This window comes from Acinonyx jubatus, chromosome A1, assembly GCF_027475565.1.
Source record: "Acinonyx jubatus isolate Ajub_Pintada_27869175 chromosome A1, VMU_Ajub_asm_v1.0, whole genome shotgun sequence".
In the NCBI taxonomy this organism is placed as follows: Eukaryota; Metazoa; Chordata; class Mammalia; order Carnivora; family Felidae; genus Acinonyx; species Acinonyx jubatus.
In genome coordinates this window covers 99,106,545-99,130,154 of record NC_069380.1, presented here as the reverse complement: position 1 = coordinate 99,130,154, position 23,610 = coordinate 99,106,545, and the positions used below count along the sequence as shown (strand labels likewise).

The 23,610-nt window shown below is 37.3% G+C and overlaps 1 protein-coding gene across 1 annotated transcript in view; it reads right to left on the bottom strand.

Annotated features, from left to right (window-relative positions):
* Window positions 1–16,301: 16,301 nt before the first annotated feature.
* Window positions 16,302–23,610, bottom strand: part of SRFBP1 (serum response factor binding protein 1) — a 66,274-nt gene continuing 58,965 nt past the window's right edge. Inside the window, exons 6-8 of the mRNA XM_015072467.3 lie at window positions 22,389–23,097; window positions 20,701–20,729; window positions 16,302–16,869 (exon numbers count right to left, since the gene is read on the bottom strand). Coding sequence (XP_014927953.1) covers window positions 16,685–16,869; window positions 20,701–20,729; window positions 22,389–23,097 — 923 coding nt within the window. The 3' untranslated portion in view covers window positions 16,302–16,684. The remainder of the gene's footprint in view (window positions 16,870–20,700; window positions 20,730–22,388; window positions 23,098–23,610) is intronic.

Genomic DNA, 23,610 nt, shown 5'->3' with positions numbered 1-23,610 from the left:
CCTTTTTGTAATTTGAGATAATTTTGGAACCTTATGAAAGACATTTAAGGTGCTGTGCTCTTTCACAAGCAAAGCCAAAACGTTGTTTTTGGAGCTGTTTTTATCGTGTGTGTGTATTTTTCCCCCATTATTGTCAAGTGTAATTTTAACCTTACACAAATGATCTGTTGATCTGAAATATCATGGGAAAACTATGACCTAGAACATTTTCAAAGAGGTCAGTTACTGGAAATGCAAGAAAGCTAAGGACACTTGGCAAGGTGGATATATTACATGCTTTAAATCTCTACACAAGTCCATAGCTTTCTTCTTCCTCAGACTTTTCAGTTTTAAATTTGGTTTCTCAATTTCCTGTTAACTAAATCTCAAGAACCCTAACAACATTCAAGACCTGCCTTTATCTGGCCCCAATTCCCCACTTCATCGCTTGTATACCCTACCATTTATGTACATTTCCCTTCTACCCAAGCTAGACAAATGTCCATTCCCCTTACACCTCTTCTCTCTGCAAGAGTAAAGTACTTGTGCTCTGAACACGCAGGAGTTTTACTTCTCTACTGCTTAAGGTAAACACCTTCTTTATAGATTCACGTATATGCATGCTCTCTTATTAGACTTGCACTGGAAGTTACTCTTTCATGGTTAACACCTTGTGTTTCTGCTTTTGTGTGTGTGTGTGTGTGTTCTTGCTTTTAAAAGAAATGAGCACCTTAATTCCTTCTGGGGTAATAATACCTCCCCCACATGGCCCTGATAATCATGGTGTCCTTTGCCAAATGGTAGTGAGTTCTTGGTCCCAAGCTAGATGGATTGAAATATACTTTCTCCATAAAATTTTAATTATAAGAAAAGTAACTAAAATATTAATAATGGTTAGAAGTGATTATTGGCAGCCAGATGAGTTTTGCAAGAATAGCTAACACTCACTGAGTGCTTGTCAAAGAACGCTACGTGCTATGTAGAGACTCCTATTTGCAAATGGGGCAGAACTACGTCTTAGTGTTTATTTTGTTCTGTTCAGAGTATTTCTTATCCTTTTTTCTGTCTCATTTACACTTAATGGGTCATTTCTCTACTCCCAATTCATATTCACTCAGCAGCCAAGATTCAAAACAAACCTTAGCCCTAAAGTGCCAGATGAGTTCTTTCAGGCACACTTGGGGGGCTGTTTTCTCTGTCCCCAAAAGAACAGATAAAACTGGAAGGGGAAAAAAGAGTCAGAGGGAGGGTAGAGTGGAAGTCAACACAGGGAAGGAAATAGTCAGAAGGAAGAAGAACAAAAAGTTTCAGAGGTTCAGGGACAAAATGAAAGATTTTCTGATTTTTCCCCTATGAATAACCTGTCACTCAGTAATCCTGGACAGCCGTGGGTTCTCCTGAAGAAAAGGAATAAGGGAACTTGGATCCTTCGTATGAAGATGAGGGCATTAAAACAACAAACCATACCAAACTCTTACTGTAACCACAGTCACACATTGGAACTGAATAAAATCCTATACATGAGGCAGTAGTAAAAACCAATATTAATTCTATTTCTTCCTTTCAAGTTAGCTGCACCTATCATATTTCTTTTATTTCAAACTGTACTGGCTTCAGCTTTCAGTACGATGTTAAATAGAAATGTAGTAACAATATAATAATAGCCATCCTTGTTATGTTTCTAACTTTTAATATTTCTTCATTAAATACAATATGCCTATCAGTCTAAGATACCTGTTTTCATGTTGATGAGTTATCCTCTATTCCTAAATTTTTAAGTGCTTTGCTTAGAAATGGGATAGATTAGTGAGTCTCCCAGTTTTTTACTGGGATGAAAAAAGATTTTTTTATTGGTCTTACTGGAGTGATGTTTTTAATTAAATTCAATAACATTTGAATTGAATTAACCATGATAATGTTAAACAACTTTAAAAAATATAGAGAACTTGGTTTGCAGGTTTGACATTTTCACATCCACATTTATAGATGATTTGGCTCCTCTCAATCCCCCCATAATTTTTGTTAGGTATCAAGATTAGCGAAGCTTCAGAAAAAACACGGCAGCATGATGTAGTTAACAACACAGGCTATCCAAGTTCACCTAGTATCCTGGCTTCAACCACTTACTTGCTATGTGACCTTCAACAAGTCACCTGACCGACAAAGATAGGGTGACAGAACAGAATGTAAATGCTCTAAACCTTATGGTTAAAATGGCACAATTAACTAAGGTTGAGAAGGGATGGGAAAGAAAAGATGCGTTTGCTACTTCTTTATATTTTCATAGTGTGGGTTAAAATATGTAACTTAAAGCTGATAAATATATCCATCTATCTATTCTGAGATTTATTAACATAAAGATAAACAAACCCTAAACTCATATCCAGCAGTGGAGGAAAGGATGCTGAAAGGAAGAAGAAATATATTAATGTAATCATTATTCAGAACAGACTATCAAAAGCAGGGGTCGAAATATAAGAACCAGTGGTTAACTCAGGCATACCACCATCTGTTTTGGCAGATAAAATTTAATGAAATACAGCCATTTGTTTACATATTATGCATGGCTGCTTTTGTGCTACAACAGCAAAGTCAGGTAGCTGTCAGAGATAAGCTCCAAAGCGGCCAAAAACGTTTGTTGACACCTGCTCTAAAGCAACAGAGTACTGAGTAGAGCATATAAAATTACGATTATAAAGATAGCCTCTATTAAAAGATACAAATATTTCATATTATCAAAGAATCATTGACACACAAAATTGCCTAAAAGGGATGACAATGTGATTGACAGCCATCTTCTCAATAGAAACTACATCAGAAAACAAATGATATATTTTCATAGTAGCGGAAGAAGATAACTAGCCAAGATTAGTTCCTCTACTAGACTATCGTTGAGACAGAGATTAAAATAAAGACATTATTTTGACAGACAAAAAGTTAGAAAGCTTACTAGTGATAGATCCTCACTTGCACAAGGCTGAAAAATATGTACTTAAGAAAGTAGTTAATAATACTAGAAATAACATTGGAAATGAAGAAAAATGATGAAGAAAATGGTAAGAATGTGAGGAGATCTACATAAACACTGAATAAAGCAATATTGATATTGTCTAATTCTAGCTAAAAATAAAAAGGCAGAGCTAAAATATTTGACACAAATACATGCAAGATAAAAAAAAGTGGACTAAATCTATGAGGCCCATGTGTCGTTCTGGTAGGCTTAATGAAATTAATTTAGATTTTAAGAAAAGATTCACTTTAAAAGTTAAAGAGTAGTTACCAAAAGAAATTCCAAAATAGCAGAGAAGGAAAATGGGGAAAACAAAACAAAACAAAACAAAACAAACAAAACAAAAACACACACATTTGAAAAGCAACTGAAAAACAGGAGAGAGAAAACCAGTAGCAGAGAAATAGTGATGTATCAGAGTCTGTGGGATATGGTGAAAAGAGCACAAAGAGAAAACTATGTATCTTACTTATGTACACCATTAATCTAGAAAGTATAAAGCAGATATGCAAAATAAGACAAAAGAATTGTGAAACTGAGTCAAAGAAGAAACCTCATTTAAGGTGCCATCGGAGGACAGAAGGGGGAGCTCTCACCCCCTTGGGTTCCCCACAGGAAGAAGCCTCCAGTACTGCTCCAGCAGGAGAGAGGAAGGATTTCTCCTCAACCAGCAACAGGTTCAGACAATAAGAAAGTACTGCAACTGAGTCAATGAGAAGCCATCACCCTCCTGAATTCTCACTTCCCTCCAATGGACTTGTGTACAAAGTAGCGCCTCCCAATTTTCTCCTTTTCTCTATAAAGTAACATTCCTTTCCTTTGATCTCTGGACTTGCCTATGGTTTGCCATAGCTTGCATGTGCCGAAGTGCAATTCTTCTGCTATTTCTAAAGAAAGCCAATTTATTGGTAAAATAACTGGCCATTCTATTTTTAAAGGCTGATGGTGAATTACCCCAAATGTGCAGAGGTCATTTTAAAAATCAGAGATTACACTGTTTAGCTCTGTAAATAAAATATGTCATGAATAAAATGGTTACTTAAAAAAATGTATATATAAATTGAGTTCAGGTGAAAATCTAAAAAAATTAACATAGAAAACATAGGGAAAGTTGTCAAAATGCACCAGGCTGAAATATTTTTTTCAGACTTATTCTATCCACTAAAATCACATAGAACATTTTCATAAATGGCTTGAAAGGTGTTTGATAAAATTCAACATCTATTCTTGATTTACAAAAATACACCTAAGTAAGAGGAATGGTTCTTCACACCTTAAGACATATCTACCTGCATCTAAATAGACAGCACCAGAAGTATTCCCATTAATGTCGGGAACAGAGAGGAGGTCCACTCTCAGGGCTATTATTTTATGTTGTCCTGGAAGTACCGGACATTCCAGTTAGGCAAGAGAAAGAGTGTTACAAAAACTAAGAGCAAGTAAATGATCACTATCTTAAAATGATATAATTCTGAGCCTGGAAAAATGGAAGCGAAATGATGGGATAACTATGAAAAACGGTGAGAGTTCGATAAGGTGGCTGAGGAAACTAATGATATACAGAAATTCAGTCTTCCCATACACCCACCATAACCAGTTAGAAGGTTAAAGAATTTACAACATGAATAAACCATTTATAACATGAATAAAATTTAAAACATGAGTAAAATCATATACTGTTTGGGAAAAAATCAAAGTCAAGAGACAAACGATAAAATGAATTTTGTTTTTTTGTTTTTGTTTTTGTTTTTTTCAAATCACGATAGACAAAGGGCATATTTCCTGAACATATGAAGAGCTCCTACAAGTCAGAAACAAAAATACTACCAAGCGCAAATAATTATGGCCAAAAAACAGGTCACAGAAATGAAGATTCAAATGGCTGTGCTAATTTCTCTGACTTCAAATTAATGACAATGGACGTCAAACGGGCTCCTAAGGCTGCCCAGAATTCATACTGGTTTCTGACTTCAGTTATGCTCATACTTTTCATAGATTAATTCATACCTTCTCCTCTATAATCAGACATTAACTTCTCTCCCATTTTCGTTCCCCATTGTTACTGCCCAAGTCCAAGCCATCCTATCTCTTACTCGGGATCCTCTAATAGATTCCTAACTGGGAGCTGCAGCTAGTCAATTACAGGAGTCATTAATAAACTGAGAAAACTTGTATATAGCCATGATTATTTATTCAAACTAGTATTTGAGGTGGGGAGGCTGACAGCTATATAAGCATAGCTTTAACGTGGCGGAAGTCAAAGAAGAAAAATCAAGTGAGGAGGATGGAATAACCAGTTGATGTTTTCAAAGGCAGGTCAGAGAAGCTCTCCCTGACAGAATGACATCTGAGCAGAGACCTGAAATACTGAGGGATGGACCAATCTCAAAGTGGAGAAAACAAATGCAAGCACCAAATAAAGTAAATCCTATGCATTAATTGTGCAATTATAGCACTTCAAAATCTTAAAAATTTGATAGGGCCTGAAAAACCTCTCCTTCTTCACAACTGGTGCCAACAATGAAAATACAAAATTCAGAACTAGTCCACATCTATTTAAGACACAAATAAGTTGGTTGTTGTTGGTATATGTGAGAACTATGAACTTTGGTCCATGATAGGGGGAGTTAAGCTAAACACTGAATTTTTATACCATGCTTAGTTTAAAAATAAACACAAATAACCTTCCTTCCTTCACTCACCCTCTAAGTTTTGGCTGTCTTTACTAAAAAACATCCTTTTAATTTAATCCTGAAAACAACATGGAGAATGACTTTCTTTCAAAACAAGTTTTCCCTTGAAGAGAAACACATGTTCAAAGTACAAACAACATTCCAGTGTCTGACTTAAGGCTACTTAATTTCTGCATGATGACGTCATACTTAGGCTACTGAACATGTTCCTGTATGTATCATTTCTTCTACAAGTCTAGAATTTAGGCCCATTCATGGAAACAGACCTATCATTTTATGCAACTAGAGAATAAAGAGAACCTGTGTACTTCCCAAGTCACAATTTCTCAGAGTAATCAAAATTAATATTCCAACATAATTTTTGAAAATAAAATTTACTAGCTACTTTTAAAATCTGTTTGTAAAGAAAAGCCTAAGAAGAGCTAAGAAAATTTTAAGAAAAAAAGATCAATGATTAAACCAGGGTATTGAGTATCTAGGGAAAATATAAAGCTATAATAATTTTTAAAATATTTATTGTAGTAATGCTTTTTTTGATTTTGATTTTTTTTTAAGTTTCTATGTAAATTGCAGTTAGTTAACATGCAGTGTAATTATTAGTTTCAGGTGCAGAATTCAGTGATTCAACACTTACCTACGGTAACACCAAGCGCTCATCACAAGTGCACTCCTTAATTCCCATTGCCTATTTCACCCATTCCCCACCCACCGCCCCCTTGGTAACCTTCAGTTTGTTCCCTCTAGTTAAGAATCTGTTTCTTGGTTTGTGTCTCTCTTTTTCCACCTATGATCATTTGTCTTGTTTCTTAAATTCCACCTATGACTGAAATCATATGCTATTTGTCTTTCTCTAACTTATTTTGCTTAGCATAATACTCTCTAGCTCCATCCACGTCGTTGCAAATGGCAAGATTTCATTCCTTTTTATGGGTGAGTAATATTCCGGTGTATATATACCACAAATTCTTTATCCATTCAGCTATAATAATTTAGGGTGTAATACTGGATCAGAGAGATAGATAAAAGAGAGCTAGGAGCTAGGAGCAGTTCTGTAATTATAAGGTGACATTTCAAATGAGTACTGAAAGGATGGCCCAACTACTCGAAAATAGAATTCATATTCATATTAGAAAAACAGAATAGTTAGATCACCACCACTTATACATGTATCAAAATAACCCTAGCTGAGTAACAGATAAACATCCTACATCTCAATGACTTAACCAAATACTCACTCACTTCTTGCTCATGTGAAGTTCAATAGGTGGCTGGATGAAGTTCAGGTTCTCTTCCATGCAGTCATGCAAAGATCCTGGCTGATGGAAACTTCATCTTCAAAAGTGATCCTGCAAGGGTGCCCAGGATGTCAGCACCCTGCTGGAAAACAAGGGAAGAAATGTGGAAGACTGCCTGGAACATTTTGTGGGGAGGTGAACATCATGTAATAATTTTTACCCACATTCCATTGGCCAACATTTGTCTCACTTCAAGGAGGCTGGCAAATGGAAGTTAGCCAGGTACCTAAGGAAAAGAAGTAGATGAAGTGAGCACTTAGGTTGGACACAGTACATCTTTCTGGTTACCAAGTATCCTCTACCACAACTGGAACACATTTCTTTCTTTCTTTTTCTTTTTTCAAGGGAGACAACCCAAAGTTCTATCCAGTTACTGCAAACAGCTTCAAGTGCAACATCTCTGAATGATGGCATAGTTCTTTCCATCAGCTCTGGATATGGCTCCTTGATCTTCAGTGATACTTGCACCAACAACACAGCTACAGAAATGTCTTTACTGCCACCTGGCCCAACATACTATGATGAAACAAGGATAAATTTGTAATAAAAACTGCATCTGGTATAAGGTATAGCAGAGACACACAGAAGGCACTGGTCTATAGTAGTTACAAAAAACTTCTGGCAGGAATTTTTAGTTCCCCCTATTCCAGCATTAAGAACCTATCCTTGATTTCAACTTGGCTACCTGGGAGGAGCTACTTGTTCAACATTCTTCATAGCTCTGAATCTACTCTTTAGCAGGTTTTTTGTCTATTAGCACATTTGAGATACATGGGGACTGACTCTCCTTGGAGGCCTTTAAAGTTTTGTACCCCATATATCTTCCCTGAGCAAGTGTAGGAGCCCTAAAATACTTTTAATGACAGAACATCCGAAAGCTGGTCAAGTCCAGGCTTGCAATTTTTTTTTTTTTTTTGGCATTACAAATAAGCAGGTTATTGTTTTTGAGAGAAAGGGGATCTATTCAGCTGCATAAGCCCATAGCACTTTCAAAGCTCTTTCCTAAATATAATTCTCCAGGTTGACTTACTTTCCCCCTCCTCTGCCCCGTCTTAAAGCTATCATCCTTAGGAGGAAATGCCACTGTTACTCAGATCTGTGCTGTAGCCAGAAGTCTTAATGGATTTTTGTGCATAATCTCTTGTCCTTTGGGACTAGAAGCAATGGCTTTTTCATCCTATTACTTTTTGTTTTTCTGTCCTTGCAAGCTAACAGGCTACTGTCACATCCCATCTCTTGTTTTCTATCACATTGATAAATGCAGGTCATAAAAATCAACATTACATTTTCTAGCCTTTCCCTAGAGCTATGGGGTCAAGGGCTCAGGTTCAAATTCCAAGTAATTGTAAATGACCTTTCTAAAAACTGTTTTGTCATTGCATTACACAAACCTCATTTTCTAATACTGGATATTAGTTTTCGTCTTGTCTGTGGGGGCAATGCCATGTACAGTACTTTGGATTTATTTTTACAGTAGCATCCTCCTTCCACCACCCATTTCTGAGAGTAATGATACTTGTTCTATCAAAATCTCTATTGAAATCTCTAATTTTCGCTGATTGAAAACGGTAGGTGTTTGTTATATAACTTAAATCCAATTGGCCTAAGTGGAGGAATAAGTAGAGGACTAGAATTCTCATAGCTACTTAGGTTCCTAGGCTGATGGCTATTCCTTCTTTTTAAAAATGGTGTCTTCTAGTGTCTCGCTGGGAATTGACATCCAGCGGGTGGACACAAGAAGAGTGGAGGACAGAAGAGGAGTTTATGGGCTGGACCTGGACGTGGTTTACAAAATTTCCACACGCATTCCACTAAGCAATTCTTAAGTCACAGGACCTCAACCTAACTTCAGGTGATGCTGAGAAATACAGGTTGGTTGCGTACTAATTGATTTGATTAAGGAGCATACCAATCTATCAGAATACATAGGGGTAAGTTCCAGACAAACTAAAGGCTAAATATAACATAAACCTATAAAAAGTATTAGAGGAAAAAAGACCTCTATTTACGTATGTTAATACATTTGCAGAATATGGGGATTCCATGGGCCTACACTGGGCACTCAGGATTCAGATGGGGAACAGAGTGGAGAAAAAGTTTTCATTGATGGTAAAAGCCTGAAAGGAGAGGGTACTGCAGCAGGACACAAATGCCCACAAGGACTCTTGCTCCCTACTGAAAAAAGCTTGTCACTATAGGTCACTGTAAGGTCATCAGATACTGTCAAGAGGGCACAGGTAAAAACTCACCGTGGGTTGGGGAACGGTAAATGAAAAAGAAAGAAAAAAACCCGTATCTCTGGTAAGAGTAAGGAAGCTAACGTGTGTCCAGACTACGGGATAGATATCCTACATCGGGGTGGGGCAAAAAAAGTCTTCCAAACAAGACTCACCAAAGATGCAAGAAGAGTTTTGCTGCCACAGAGAGCTGCAGAATCAGTGGATCCACCCATAATCCTTTAACATATGAAAACCACTAAAAATTTCGAACATCAAGAACTCGAAGAATTCTTTCCACGAGTCCTTTCTTGAGGAATCTACTAGAGAATAAAGCCCATCCAAACAAAAAATGACTTGGAAAACTCTAGCACTTTATTGAAAATCTAAGATTAAAACTAATCTCAGAAGCAGAATAATGTTATACAATAATGCTCTATGTCATGCATTGGAGGTTCCAATTAAGTAAAAATAATGCAACCAGAAATGGGAGGTGAATGGAGATGAGATGAGGGAAGTTAGAATAAGCTCATTAAAGGTAATTAGACAGTGAAATAGAACATGGGCAACACAGTGAATAAAAAAATGTGACGATGGGCATTAAGGTGTAACCACTAGAACAGAAATATTAATCTTGCTAAACACAAAACTAATTTTTTAATAGAAAGTACAGTTTGAAGAGAAAGTAAAATAATAAGTATGATAATTCAACAAATGTGCATGGGTTGAATTTGCCTATTAAGTGTTAAGATTTTGAGCTTAGCTCATGAAGACCTAACTATATACTGTACTGAAGAAACACACCTAAAACAGAATGATTCAGAAAGGCTAAAAATAAAGGGATGGACAAAGTATTCCAGGAAAATGGGAACACTAAAAAAGCAGGGATAGCAACACTGACGTCAGATCAAGTAGGAAGCAAACAATAGGGAAAGATTTTCTATGATTTCAAGCGCATATGCAAAAATGAAATAAAAGGAGAAACTGAAATATCTGACTACATGCAGTAAGTGACAAAAAAAAAAAAAACATGATAGCAAAGTAAATAACACAAAATCAGAAGAGTTAACAAACTGGGAAAAAATACTTGCAATACCCCTTAAGAGATAAAGGGCTAGTGTATGTAAAATATAAATAAATCTTAAAAATTATGGGGAAAAGTCAAAAACAAAACTCACTAGTAGAAAAAAGGGCAAGACATGAAAAAAATTCACAAAACCTGATGTAGAAAGTATTTAACAATTTTGAAAAAAGTATCCAACTATACCCATAAGAAAATACATAGTAAAACCACAATGGAGAAGTTGTGAAGAAACAGGCCTCTACTTGTACTGAAGCACAACCTTCATGTTGGAAAATTGGCAATTTTTAAACAAAACTACATATGCACTTACCTTCTGACATAACATTTTCACTCTAGGAATAAATCCCAAAGAGAGAACTCCAATAATATGAAAAGATATACCGTTGTTTGTATTTTCTTTGCAATATTTTTTGTAACTGCAAGACAGGGAAAATAACTTGTACACCCAAACATAGATGAGTGGTTGAATAAACTGACGTCTACCTAATGGGGTACTAGAAAGTTTCTTTTTGTTGTTGTTCTTTGTTTTAAATAAGGAAAATCTTTATGGACAAATTTGCAGTGATTTCCAGGATACATTTTAATTATTTTATTTATTCTTATTTTAGAAAAAAGAGTGTGAGTAGGGGAGAGGGGCAGAGGGGGAGAGAGAATCTTAGGCAGGCTCCGTGCTCAGCGCAAGCCCAACGTGGGGCTCAGTCCCACGACCTTGGGATCATGACCTGAGCCTAAATCAAGAGTTGGAGGCTCAACGAACTGAGCTACCCAGCTATCCTTCAGGATATATTTTTAAATGAAAAAGGTAGTTTATAAAATCATCTAGGAGTGTTAACTTCTGCATTAAAAAAGGAGAAATAAATACATACACATTTATTCATCTGTGCAAAGAGAAACACAGAAAGGATACACCAGGGACTAATGAGATGGATTATCTAGAGGGGATGGGTGGGAATTGGGTAAAAAGAAACAATTGGAAAGAGGAGTTGCCACCACCAATCAGAGTATACCATTTTGTGCACCTCTGACTTATGGAACAATGTTCATGTTTCACACACATGAAGAAAAAATTAAGTAAAATTACCAAGGATGGAAGAAAAATCCTTTAAGGAAAATACATCAGAAACATGTGAACTAAAGTTCATTTCAAATGATGTACTTACTACGTGGAAGGAAGGCATGGAAAATGCACTAACCCAGGTCACTTTTTACTGTTATTACTCTAAAAATTAAATATAATTCACATACCGTATATTCATTCTCTTAAAGCACATAATTCAGTGGATCTTTGTATATTCACAAAATTGTGCAACCAACACCACCATCCAATTGCAGAACACATTCACCAATCCAAAAAAGAATGCCTCCATATCCACTAGTGGTCATTCAGTCACTACTCCTCCCTCCCCTAGCCCTTTGTAATCACTAATTAACTTTGGTCCCTATGGATTTACCTATTTTGGATATTTCATGTAAGTGGAACCATGTTTTTGTTTGGCTTCTTTCTTAACCCAATGTTTTCAAAGTTCATTCAAGTCGAGGTATATATCAATACTTCATTCCTTTCTATGGCTGAGTAGTATTCCATGGTGTATATGTGTGTATGTGTGTGTGTGTGTGTGTGTGTGTGTAGATATAGATATATATATGTATGTATATATATATATCTACACACACACACACACACACTACTATTGTTATCCAGTCATCTGTTGATGGTTTTTGGGCTGTTTCTTTCTGGCTATCATGAATAATGTTTTATGAACATTCATGTTTTACTTTTTGTTTGAACATTTTTCAATTCTTTTAAGGTCTACAGCTATTAGTGAAAAGGCAGTTCACATGAGACTCTCATTATGCTTATGTTGGTACACTTGATGGTATTCCACACATCTTTGAATATCTGTTCATTGTTTTTTTTTTTTTAAATAGGAAAAAATTGACCAATCTTTAGCTTCACCAAATATTTCTTCTGCCTGCTCCAATCTGCTATTGGCCACTTATGTTGAATTATCCGTATCATTTACTGTACTTTTCAATTCCTAATTTTTTTTTTCTCTTATAATTTCTATCTCATTGTTGATATTCTCTATATGGTAAGACTGTGTTCTCAGATTTTATTTTAGTTTTTTAAACATTGTTTCCTTCGGTTCTTTGTACATCTTCTCAAAATGGTTTATTTAACGTCTTTGTTGAATAATTCTGAAGTCTGGGCTTCTTGGGGGGCAGTTTGTTTGCTTTTATTTCTCCGTATATGGGACATACTTTGTTTCTGCAGGTCTTCTAGTATTTTAGAAAACTGGTCATTTTAAGTACTATAATGGTGCAAATCTAAAAATCAGACATTCCTCTCTCCCTAGGGCTTGTTGTTCCTGTTTTTTGTTGCCGTTTAGTGTACTTTTGTGAAACTGTCAAGTCTGGATTCTTTGTTGTGTATGGCCACTGAAGTTTCTGCTTCATTAGTTTAGTGGTACACTAATAACTGGACAGAGATTTCCTTCAATGCCTGGAATCAACACTTCTCCAATTTTGCTGAGAGGCTCTGTGTGTGTGTACGGGGGCACACCTTCAGCACTTAGCCAGGAAGTGGACAATTCCACCTGAGCCTTCATTTCCTGCTTGAGTAGAACCTCAAGGTCAGCTAGAAGTTAAGAGCTTAGCACCTTCTCAGCTCTTTCCTGAACACAGACACAGCCCTATGCATGCACATGACTTGCTTAATTCCAAGAAATGTCAAAACTTATCAAAGTCCCTAAGGATACTGAATTCTCCAGATTTCCTTTCAAGCTTTTTGATAAACGCATTTGCCTCAACTGTTATTCACTGCCTTAGGCAGATGTGATGTTAAACAATTACCTCTGATAGTTTTTGCAAAGTGACATCAGGAGAAAAGGCTTTTCACACTGAGCAAGTTCTTGGTCAAGACAGACTTGCAAGTGGGGTCTTCCAGTGGATAACCACATTGGTCAAATAATGACAGTTCTCAGTGAATGTATCTTTGAAGCAGGTCCAACCCTGTTCTTCTTCCTCTAGTGGCTGCCAGGGTGCTGGTTTTCACTATGATTGTGAGCTGCTGGTTCTCAAAACTATCAAGGATCTGAGGAGTGAGAAGTTGAAAATAGGGCAAGTTAAAATGTCACAAAGATCACTGTTCCTATCAAGATGCATCCTTTCCTGAAAAATACTCCCTGGATTGCAGTCAACCTGTGGCTAACTCCCTAGTTCAGAACAGGTTGATTCTGACAATATAGTTTTGTCACTGCTTTTTAGGGAGAGAATTTCAGTATGTCTTTACTCCACCATTTTTGCTGACATCATTTCGGGTAACTTTCAAACTTCGTTTTGAGACCATTTGTCCTTGAGCTAAAGAAAAAAGAACTCTAAAACTATACTGAACTTTGGATAGTAGACTTGTATTTTGCAGAGGCATCAGTTAGCAATTTTGAAACTAACTTCTGTGTATTCTAGGGTTGAGAAAATAAGTAAATATACTGTGGATAAGGAGAACCATATTTCTCACTGTTAGATAGCAAAAGGACACAAGACAGCCTGAGTAGGCTCCAACTGGCCAAATTAAGGACAATTTGAGCATCAAAATAAACAATGGATTTCTAATGCTGACGATTATATAGTAATAGGAATCAGACTGGCCATTCTACATTAAATGACTAGAAGACTGGATAAAATATATAAAACTTAGGTTTTCAGACAATGGACAAAAGGCAGTACAATATAGTAATAACTCAGAGAAAGAAAACAAACCAGTTGAGCGCTTTAGCTCATTGCATGGAGTTTCAAACTACACTGCTGAGGGAAGGAACCCTAGAATAGCTCAGTGGCCTTACTGAAGAGACAGAGTTCGGAGTTTACATAGACTACTGTGACTAGAATTTGAAGCAAAATACTAGAGAGGAAGGAGATGAACAGAAAACAAGTGCTCTGGAGATCTTTGCAGGACCCTGTCAAGCCTATGGCTTAAGACTGATCTGTGCAATGTATGAGGAATCTGCCAAGGCCAGGAAAAAATTCACCAGAAAGGAGTTTGTGAAACAACCTACAAAGGGCCAGGTGTAGTTTGTGTTCTCATCTCACCAGATATAACAAAAGGACTTGCTAAATAAAAGACAAAGCATCAGGCAGGCTGCTCAGAATGGGAATGCCTCTGGAGTGGAGCCAAATGAACCCTACGCCAAGGTTTCTCAATTTTGGCACTGCTGACATTTTGGGATGGATAATTTCTTGCTGTATACAAAGTAGAATGTTCACTAGCATCCCCGGCCTATATTCACTAGACGTAACAGAAAATATCTGCAGATGTTGCGAAATGTTCCCTAAGGGTAAAACTCCCCAAAACTGAGAGCCACTGCAGACAAGATCATTAAAACAGCTATTAACGTCCCATGTGTTCAAGGAAGTAGAGAAAAACCAGAACATGATAAGAAGACAAATGAAATATTATAACAAAAAAAATGGCAAAGAGAGGGGGGGAGAAGAGGAGGAAGAGGAGGAAGAGGAGGAGGAGGAGGAGGAGGAGGAGGAGGAGGAGGAGGAGGAGAGCCACGGATAAAGCAAATGTGGTAATGTTACTGTTTGGAGAACCTGGGTGAAGAATATTGTGCAGTAAAGAATTTGGCTTTGCCCAAAGAGAGAATTGCCTTTGCCACTGGCTTCTTGGAGGTAATCTGAGGAATACCTGATAGAAGTCTCTTTGTTTAGGGCAGCAGCTAGCTACAATCATTTGGGCAATCAACTGATCATGCTTACATATTGCAGCCACCACAAAAATTCTGGACACCAAAACTTGAGTGAGCTTCTAACACTGGCCAAACTCTAAGCACACTGATGCCAGGATGGTAACAGAAGCTTTGTGTTAGTTAGAACCCTCACAGACATGGTCCTATGCATCTCTTCCTTTGAGAGGTTCTAATTTGTACCCTTTCCCTGTAATAAACAGTAACTCTGAATAGGTTTCAGTGTGTGTGTGTGTGTGTGTGTGTGTGTGTGTGTGTGTGTGTAGGTTTCAGCTAGTTCTGGGAGTTTTGTAGCAAATTTTTGAACCTAAGGGTGTTTGGGGAACCCTTCCCCCACAACCCCCACCTCCAAACCTGCAGAGGTGTCAGAAGTATGAGAAGTGACAGTGGTCTCGTGTCTTGTGTGGGCTCTTCCCTCTAACCCTGTAGCTGGGCCCTAATTCCTTGCAGTAGGATAAGAAGTCTAGGACAGACTTGGTGGTCTGGAGGACAGTACTCTCCAAGTCACAATTTGGCTAAACCTGGGTAGGCATGGACACATTTTTCTTTCACCTTTCCTGTAATAGTTTTTCATAATTAAAATTTCAATGGAAATTAATTTTAATTTTATATAATTGACATGTCAAAATAAAATTTTTAAAGCAGGGAAAGTAAATTTTGCATTCAACAGCAAAAAACATTTTTCTTTCTGTATACTCTCTTGAATTCCATTGCTTTAGTTATCTAAATTCTTAAGCTCTTGAAAATGACAGAAATGACTCTCCAGAGCTTATGAATTTCTGCTTTCATAACCAGAGGCCTTTTCCTGCCATTAATAGCAACATGGAATTTCCTTATCTTTAGTTAGTTAACCAAGAACCTTTAATTTCTTCCAGAGAAGCCAGAGTGAAACATTTGAAAGGAGTTTCAAAATCCTGTCTTCCTTTGAAATAACAGTACTGTATAGCGAGAATAGGCCCTTCCCCTGTGAGGCATCTCATAACCTCATTCAGTTCTCTGGAAATGCTCCTTCAATCATACCTCCTTCAGGATTTGTCCTTATAAATAAATTCCCATCCATGATTCCACAAAAAAAAATGTTTCTATAAAAGCACATTAAAGTAACTACATGTTATACATTCTTGATATAAACAAGTATTTCTATGCAGTGACATATATAACCAATTTTTTGGTCGTGTTGCTACACTTAAACACGTATGTTTCCTAAAAACTAGAGATAAAATTCAGAAATCAAAAACGGGGAGCTTATTTTAAAAGTCAAAGAGATCACAAATCATTAAAAGTATAATAAAAATTAACATTTATTTTTATAATTTATTGTCTTCATAACCATAATAAAAGTTAACTTAGTTTTGCTAAGAATAACTCTTAGGAAAGATGATCTATTTTAAATAACTATAATTTCCTCATATTTTCCACTGTAAAATATATCTCCTAAACATTCATTTTCAAGGCAAGAAACAAGAGCTACACTTGTCATATTCACTTCATGATAAGTGCACATGACCAAGACTGAGAGAGTTGTGATCTCAGAATTCTTGCACAGAGGGAAGAGTGCGGGTATATTATTAAGAAACAATTTAAGTATGTACTTGATTTGTGCACGGCTTATGTAAACATAACTTTAATAACAGGCTGGTTCACAGAAAGAAGTCCTAATCAATCATCAAATGTAATTTTTTTCCCCTGAAACACAGCAATTTTAGACTGCTGTTCTTTCCGCCTCCTGCTTGCTTCCCATGAAGGATGAAGAGGCAGCTGTGACTGCTGTTTTGTATTTTCAAGTCCTCTCTGTGCACTCCTATTAAACGGATTCTTGAGCTGAAGTTCATTTTGCCGAAAACCTGGGAAGAGAAAGCAAAAATAGTGAAAACTAAATGCCTAAAGACCATACAAGAGAAAGACATTTCATTTTCTCACATCAGCGTTTAAAGAAGGAATTTAATTTTACTTCAATGGTATATATCACAATTTAAAATCTAAGTCTAACAGGAATAGTTTGAAATTGTAATATACATATGAATAGGCAATTTCGGGACACATGCCTTCTAATATTTTAAACAGATGTTTATTGTGTATCTCCTCATGTATGTTGTGCTGTCTTATTTGCATTGAGGAAACAGTTTAAGAAAGGAAACAATGTAGACAACATGGAAGGCCAAGAAAAAAAAAAAGAAAAAGAAAAAAAAGAAAAGAGCATCTTATATTTTCAAAGGAACATCGTTAGTTTAGGATATCTGTGTATGATGTAGCCAGAAAATTCACATATATTTACTAAAATACTCGATCTGACCATGGTGATGGGAGGAGAGATGAATTTTTAAAGGGCTACTGATTGATTCCACTGCCTTGTTATTGAACATAAAATTATTATGAGATAAATTACTAAATTCACTCCAATTTAAGACAAAGCTCTTTTTCAATCATAAAATTATCCACCAGATACAAGGGTGGCAAGTTGCTTCTAGTCCTTACATCCTCTTAAATTATAAGATACTTAAAACTACGTTATTTTTTTTTTAACGTTTTATTTATTTTTGAGACAGAGAGAGACAGAGCATGAACGGGGGAGGGGCAGATAGAGAGGGAGACACAGAATCGGAAGCAGGCTCCAGGCTCTGAGCCATCAGCCCAGAGCCCGACGCGAGGCTCGAACTCACGGACCGCGAGATCGTGACCTGAGCCGAAGTCGGCCGCTTAACCGACTGAGCCACCCAGGCGCCCCAAAACTACATTATTTTGAACAAGAAAGTAGCGTTTGTGAGAAACACATCAGCCAGAAAAGACATGAATTAATGCATGTTTATAGAATGAGGGTGGGGGAAAGGGAGACAAAAATGTAACAGAGATTTTAAGTAGTACGTGGGAAGTGTAATTTCTCCACTGCAACTTAGACATCATTCACTGTCAAAAGCGTTCTCAAGATCTCCTTAAAAAGTAAATGTCGTAACATTACACAAACAAACACACACAGTTTGGGACAACATTTCCAAAACATTTATTGTACACAGAATTCAAAACGTCCTGCATGCTACACAAATCACATGTGGTCTAGAAATCTGATATAATACTCAGAGTGGCTCTAGTGATGAAGAACAAAGAGTTTAAATGTTAAAAGAAACTGCTTCATAAAAAATGAGATTTAAATAAGGCAGTCTTCTAAACTAATATATATATTTAGATAATTAGGTAAAGTATATTTGTAGGTGTAAACACATTATAAATTAAATTCTATAAATATATAAGCTAAGCGAAAAAACAAAAGCCCTTGCACTTGGGTCTTCTCACTGGGAAAATGTGGGGGGTGCCTGCAGTTTACAGTTACTCTGTGTCTGAATATAAGGTGAATGAGGCAGATGCCAAGTGTCTGCCAGACCTACTTTTCTTTTCCTCCTGGGCACAGCCAGGATACATTCCTCATCCTGACCACAGCTAGATGAGGCCATGAAGCTGAGTTATAGCCAAAGACATGTGAACAAAAGGTCTGACCAGAAAAACCTCACATTCGATCCTTTAATCTCTCTCTCTGCTCCCAGAGAGCACAGAGAAATCCCAGAGGCACGAGACGGAAGGAGGCTGCAAAGAGCACACAGGCTGTGACGAATGAGAATTCAATCACCACGATTTGGTGGCTGCTTGCTACAGCAGGCAGTCTACTACGAATAAGAGCAAAGTGCCACTCGGAAGGAGGATGCAGCCATCACAACAACATGTACAGTTGGCAGTGGCTCGGCCGTTCAGTGGTAGGTGGTAAGGAAATGGATACCCGAGGCTGAAAAGTGGGCACATCTCCCATGCCAATGAAATGGGCAGAACTGTGGCCATTCTCACTGTTGCCAAGTGAGAACCTGGGAGGCAGCCTGTATGCCTATGGAGTTCCCAACACCAGGGTAGGTGGTGGGAAAGAATAAAAGAATTAGTGTACTGATGGCTCTTTGGCAACAGACTACAAAAAAGAGCAGCGTCCAGGAAAGAACTGGCCAGCTCACAGACAGAAACTGAAAGCAACAGAGAATCCAGATATCTGGGAACTAACTTAAGGTTAAGAAAAGCCTTTGGACTTTGAAAGTAAGATGGGAGACTAAGATTTTAAGCAGTAAAGGCCTCTGGAGATTCAGCCCCAGAGCAAAGTTAAGAGTAGAGTATGGCCTTCTCAACCAAACCTGAGAGTCTCAACACAGCAGACACATGGAATGATGCTTGGGGTAGGGAAAAAAATACCCTCAAACATAAAGAAAGCAAGTTTGACAACTTGCTCTAGGAAAAAATTGGTGGTGTGGTGACTAGCTCATGGATGGACTAACGGGAAATGAAGAAGTCAGAAATCCACTAAGTTTTGGAGGGACCTGTGTTGTGACAGAAACCCTAAGTCTGGGCTGAAAAAACTCTCTTCAATGTGAAAGACTGAACGGTCTCCAGGACCATATGTTTTTACCGGTCACTTGGTGCAGCCCCCAAGGAAATTATACCAAATGTCTGCTTCAGGTGTTGCCATAGAACAAAAACCTCCCAAGAAGACAGTCAGAAGCCAGGAAGAACAATGGACAAGGAAGTTCCTCCAGCCCCTTTACAATTTTTGCTCAGTAGTGGTAGACATGTTATGTGCCTCCCAATTCTCTCTTAACTGACTGGAAGTTTATATTGTGGTTACCTTGTCCCTGATCTGCCACTAAGTATTTGGTTATGAGCTGGGGACGGGCAGTCTGTGTTTAAGTGGCCAGGCCACCAAACTTGGGGCAGTCCCATCCAGGAAACCAGATGGAAAGTACCATCTCATCCAGGGGATGGATGATGCTGGGCTGGGACTCTGAGGTGGATTCCCTGGGAAGGAGAGAAGTGTGCTCTGTTTGGGGGAGGGGCAGTGAAATGGAATCTCTCACATCTGGTGAGGGAAGGATGGTCAGTGGCAGACAGTTACGTGTTTAAGAAATTCCACTTTCTTTTTTCCTCCTAACCACACAATTAGACAACGTTTCTTAGCTCCCCTGTGGCTAAATGGCACCATATAATTGAATTCTGGCTAATGAATTATGAGTGTAACTGATTCCTGCCACTTTCTGGCCTGGCCCATGAAAACCTCCTGCACAATTCTCCGTGTACTTCTTCCCTTCTGCTGGCCAAACGGAAACTGCAGGAGAAAGGAGCCACAAGATGAAAGGAGCCTGATCCTTGAATTACTCTATGAAACTGTCAATTCACAGTGGACTGTGATGTGAGTGAAAAACAGATTTTCATTATTTTAAGCCAGTGAGAGTCAGGGATTATGTATAGAAGTGAGACTACCCAAATATATTTAATTTGACTTGTTATGAATTAATGTGAAAATACTTTTGCTCTTAACCCAGAAAGTAACATACTTGTTACTGAATATTTAATAGTATGGTGCTAAGACATAACGTATATGATAACTCAGTTCAAGAGAAATCAAATAGAGCCAATATGTCCTGGTAAGTTTTATTTACACCTTTCCTCCTGGCACAGATAGGTAATAACAACAACAACAAAAAAACCAATTACAATTTAAAAATCACACTGATAATTAGAAAATGTTCTGTTCCCCTTTCTGTGGGTACATAATTCATTCAGACTACTAAGCAACCCGGAGTTTTTATCCTTCCATTCTGGAAAAGCATCAGTTAACTATGTAGAAAGGGCAGGAAGCCAGTAATACATACCTGGGGTTTTGCTTTTTGGAGCCTGTTCTCTGTAATTTCCAAAAGAAGAAAAGACCATTAGGACTTTAAAAAGATAAATAACTTTACAAAGATAAAATAAAATAAACTAGGCATAAAACTCAAAGGACTATCGCACTCCCTCATCCCCCCAACAATCGTTAAAAAAATGATAACCGCCCCCCCCCCCCCCCCAAGTTTTAGCTGTATCAAAGTTTGATTTTACAATCAGTATTTACAACCAATATTACAACAGAAACGTGTGAATTTCCTTCTCACCCCACTTCCTTACAGGGACTTCTGGTCATAAAATATCCTATCTTGGTTAATGTACTGTCTCCACTCTTGAAGACCATCCAGACAAAAAATTTCTAAAGTCTTCATAAAGCAGGAAAGAGTCACATGTAACAAAAATTAAGATTTACATTTTGTGAGAGATGGAAGGGATAACGGTATGTTATTCTCAAGTGAGAAAAGAAATGGAGCCTTGTGAGGCAGGTTTGGGACACATAAAAACGATTTTAATTAATTTTAAGGTTCCAAATATGGTTGTGTGTCTTTCTACACTTACTTCCCTGGAAAATGTTAACATCACAAGTTTCTGTTCTATTAAAAATTATCCTTGACTTTACAAAAACAATTTTCTGAAGAAAATAGCTGTTACTGAAGAAATAATCTAACCATGTGAAGCTATCTCCTACCAGATTAGAATTACAAATGAAATTGCAGGGACAGAGGCAGCAACATTACCAAATACACAGGAGTCCAGAGAAGCTCAGTGAGAGCAAGCATTTCATAAGAAAAGGACTGATGTTTAAAATAATGATGGCTCTGGGTTGTCAAAAAGATAGCCCACTGTTCTTTTTTTTTTTTTAATTTTTTTTTTTAATGTTTATTTATTTTTGAGACAGAGACAGAGTGTGAACAGGGGAGGGGCAGAGAGAGAGGGAGACACAGAATTGGAAACAGCCTCCAGGCTCTGAGCTGTCAGTCCAGAGCCCGACACGGGGCTCGACCCACAAACTGTGAGATCATGACCTGAATCGAAGTCGGATGCTTAACTGACTGAGCCACCCAGGCGCCCCAAAGCCCACTGTTCTTTTCAGAAAGTTCTATTTAAAGAGTAAGATATGTGAGATATTTTCGAAAAGTTTTCATCAAAAGCAAATTCAAAGTTTGAAGACTCTGGTCATCTAAGGGATAAACTTAAATTAGCTGGACAAATTACCTGGCTACAGGATAAATGTGGCACTGCCATTTAGGTATTTTAAACAATTTTTATTTTAAGATGTCCCCTTTTTTTTTAAAGCTTATTTATTTATTTTGAGAGAGAGAGGACAAAGCAGGGCAGAAGAGAGGCAAAGAGACAGAGAATCTCAAGCAGGCTCCAACAGTCAGCGCAGAGCCCAATGTGGGGCTTGAACCCAGAACCATGCGTGAGATCATGACCTGAGTTGAAATTGAGTCAGATGCTCAGCCAACTGAGTCACCCAGGCACCCTCCCATATGTGTATTTGTAAATATGATCCGAATATAACATTCAAAAGGGCCAAGTCTAAACAAAGGATGTGTTGTATAAACTACATGTATGTATGGGAGAGATTCTGTCGTAGTTAGGATGTGCAGATATTTCTTATCTTTAAAAAAATTAAGAACTAATAATTATTTTAGGATAGAAAAAATACTCTTACCTTCTGGAGATTTTAGATCCAGATAAAGAATGGAAAAACACTGACTCAAACTTCCTTGATTCTGTACTTGGCGGGTTTTTGTCTTTTCTTATATTCTGATGGGTTTCAAGTAGATCTTCTTCAGGTAACACTTTTTTGGGGGGGTTTTGTTCCTTAACTGAAGAATGGCAACTATTTTCCTTCTTTCGTGTCCGTCTGACTTTCCCAATGAAGAAGTCATCACCACTGTCACTATCCTCAGACATTGAAGACTGTTTGTAAAACCTTTCTTCTGTGCTATCATCAAAATACTCCTTTTCTTCTTCCTGTAATTCTTCTCCATCACTGTTATCACCAAGGGAGCTATTGGACCCTTTACTTTTTTTAGTTTTACTTATTGTTTTCATTTTTGGGTCAGCAGGTGTCTTCCGCGGTTCAGACGGAACTACAGAATCCCTTTCAGAAGGCTTTGATGGAGAATCTGGAATGTCTACAGCATTGGGTCCATGTTCCATCTTGGTTATTTTTTCTTTTGAATTTCTTGGTTTCTTTGCCAATATTTTGGCTTCTTTCTCTTTTTGCTCACTGACAATAGTTCCTTCATGCTGCAACTTACTGGCATCATCATTTGAACACAAAGTGTCCTTGGAATGATTTTCTACTGAAGCATTCTTTGATGAGTTAATTTCAACAACATTTTGTCTTGCATCTTTAAAAGCTTTGACAGCAGCTGCAAAAGAAATAGCACATGACTTGTTTCAGCATTAAAACAGATAATAAAACATAACTGTTTCAGTACAGTATTTCTTCAACTATTTGGATATACTTAAGAGGACAACTGCAATTATATATGCAAATATATATATGCAAATATATATGATAGATCTGAACCCACAGAAGAACTCTAGTGACTTTAAAAACCAAACTGAGAAATGCTCAGAGGTATTCAATTTAAAACTCTAAAATTAACCATCCTTTCAGGCCTTGGAATTATGAAAAACAGTGGAAACTTCAGTGAATACAAATAAGAAAAATAAAATGGCCACTTCAATTTCTTTAGCAAAATTGTGTTGATATGGTTGTGGCACATTATAAATCGTGCTTTCAGACATAAAAATAAATATCTTCTCATCTGTGACAACATTTAAGTCTTTCAACGCATTTTATAATAATGAAAATTATGTGAGTACGTGGCCACATCAAAAGTAATATTATGAATTACATTAATATTTAGCAAACCAGT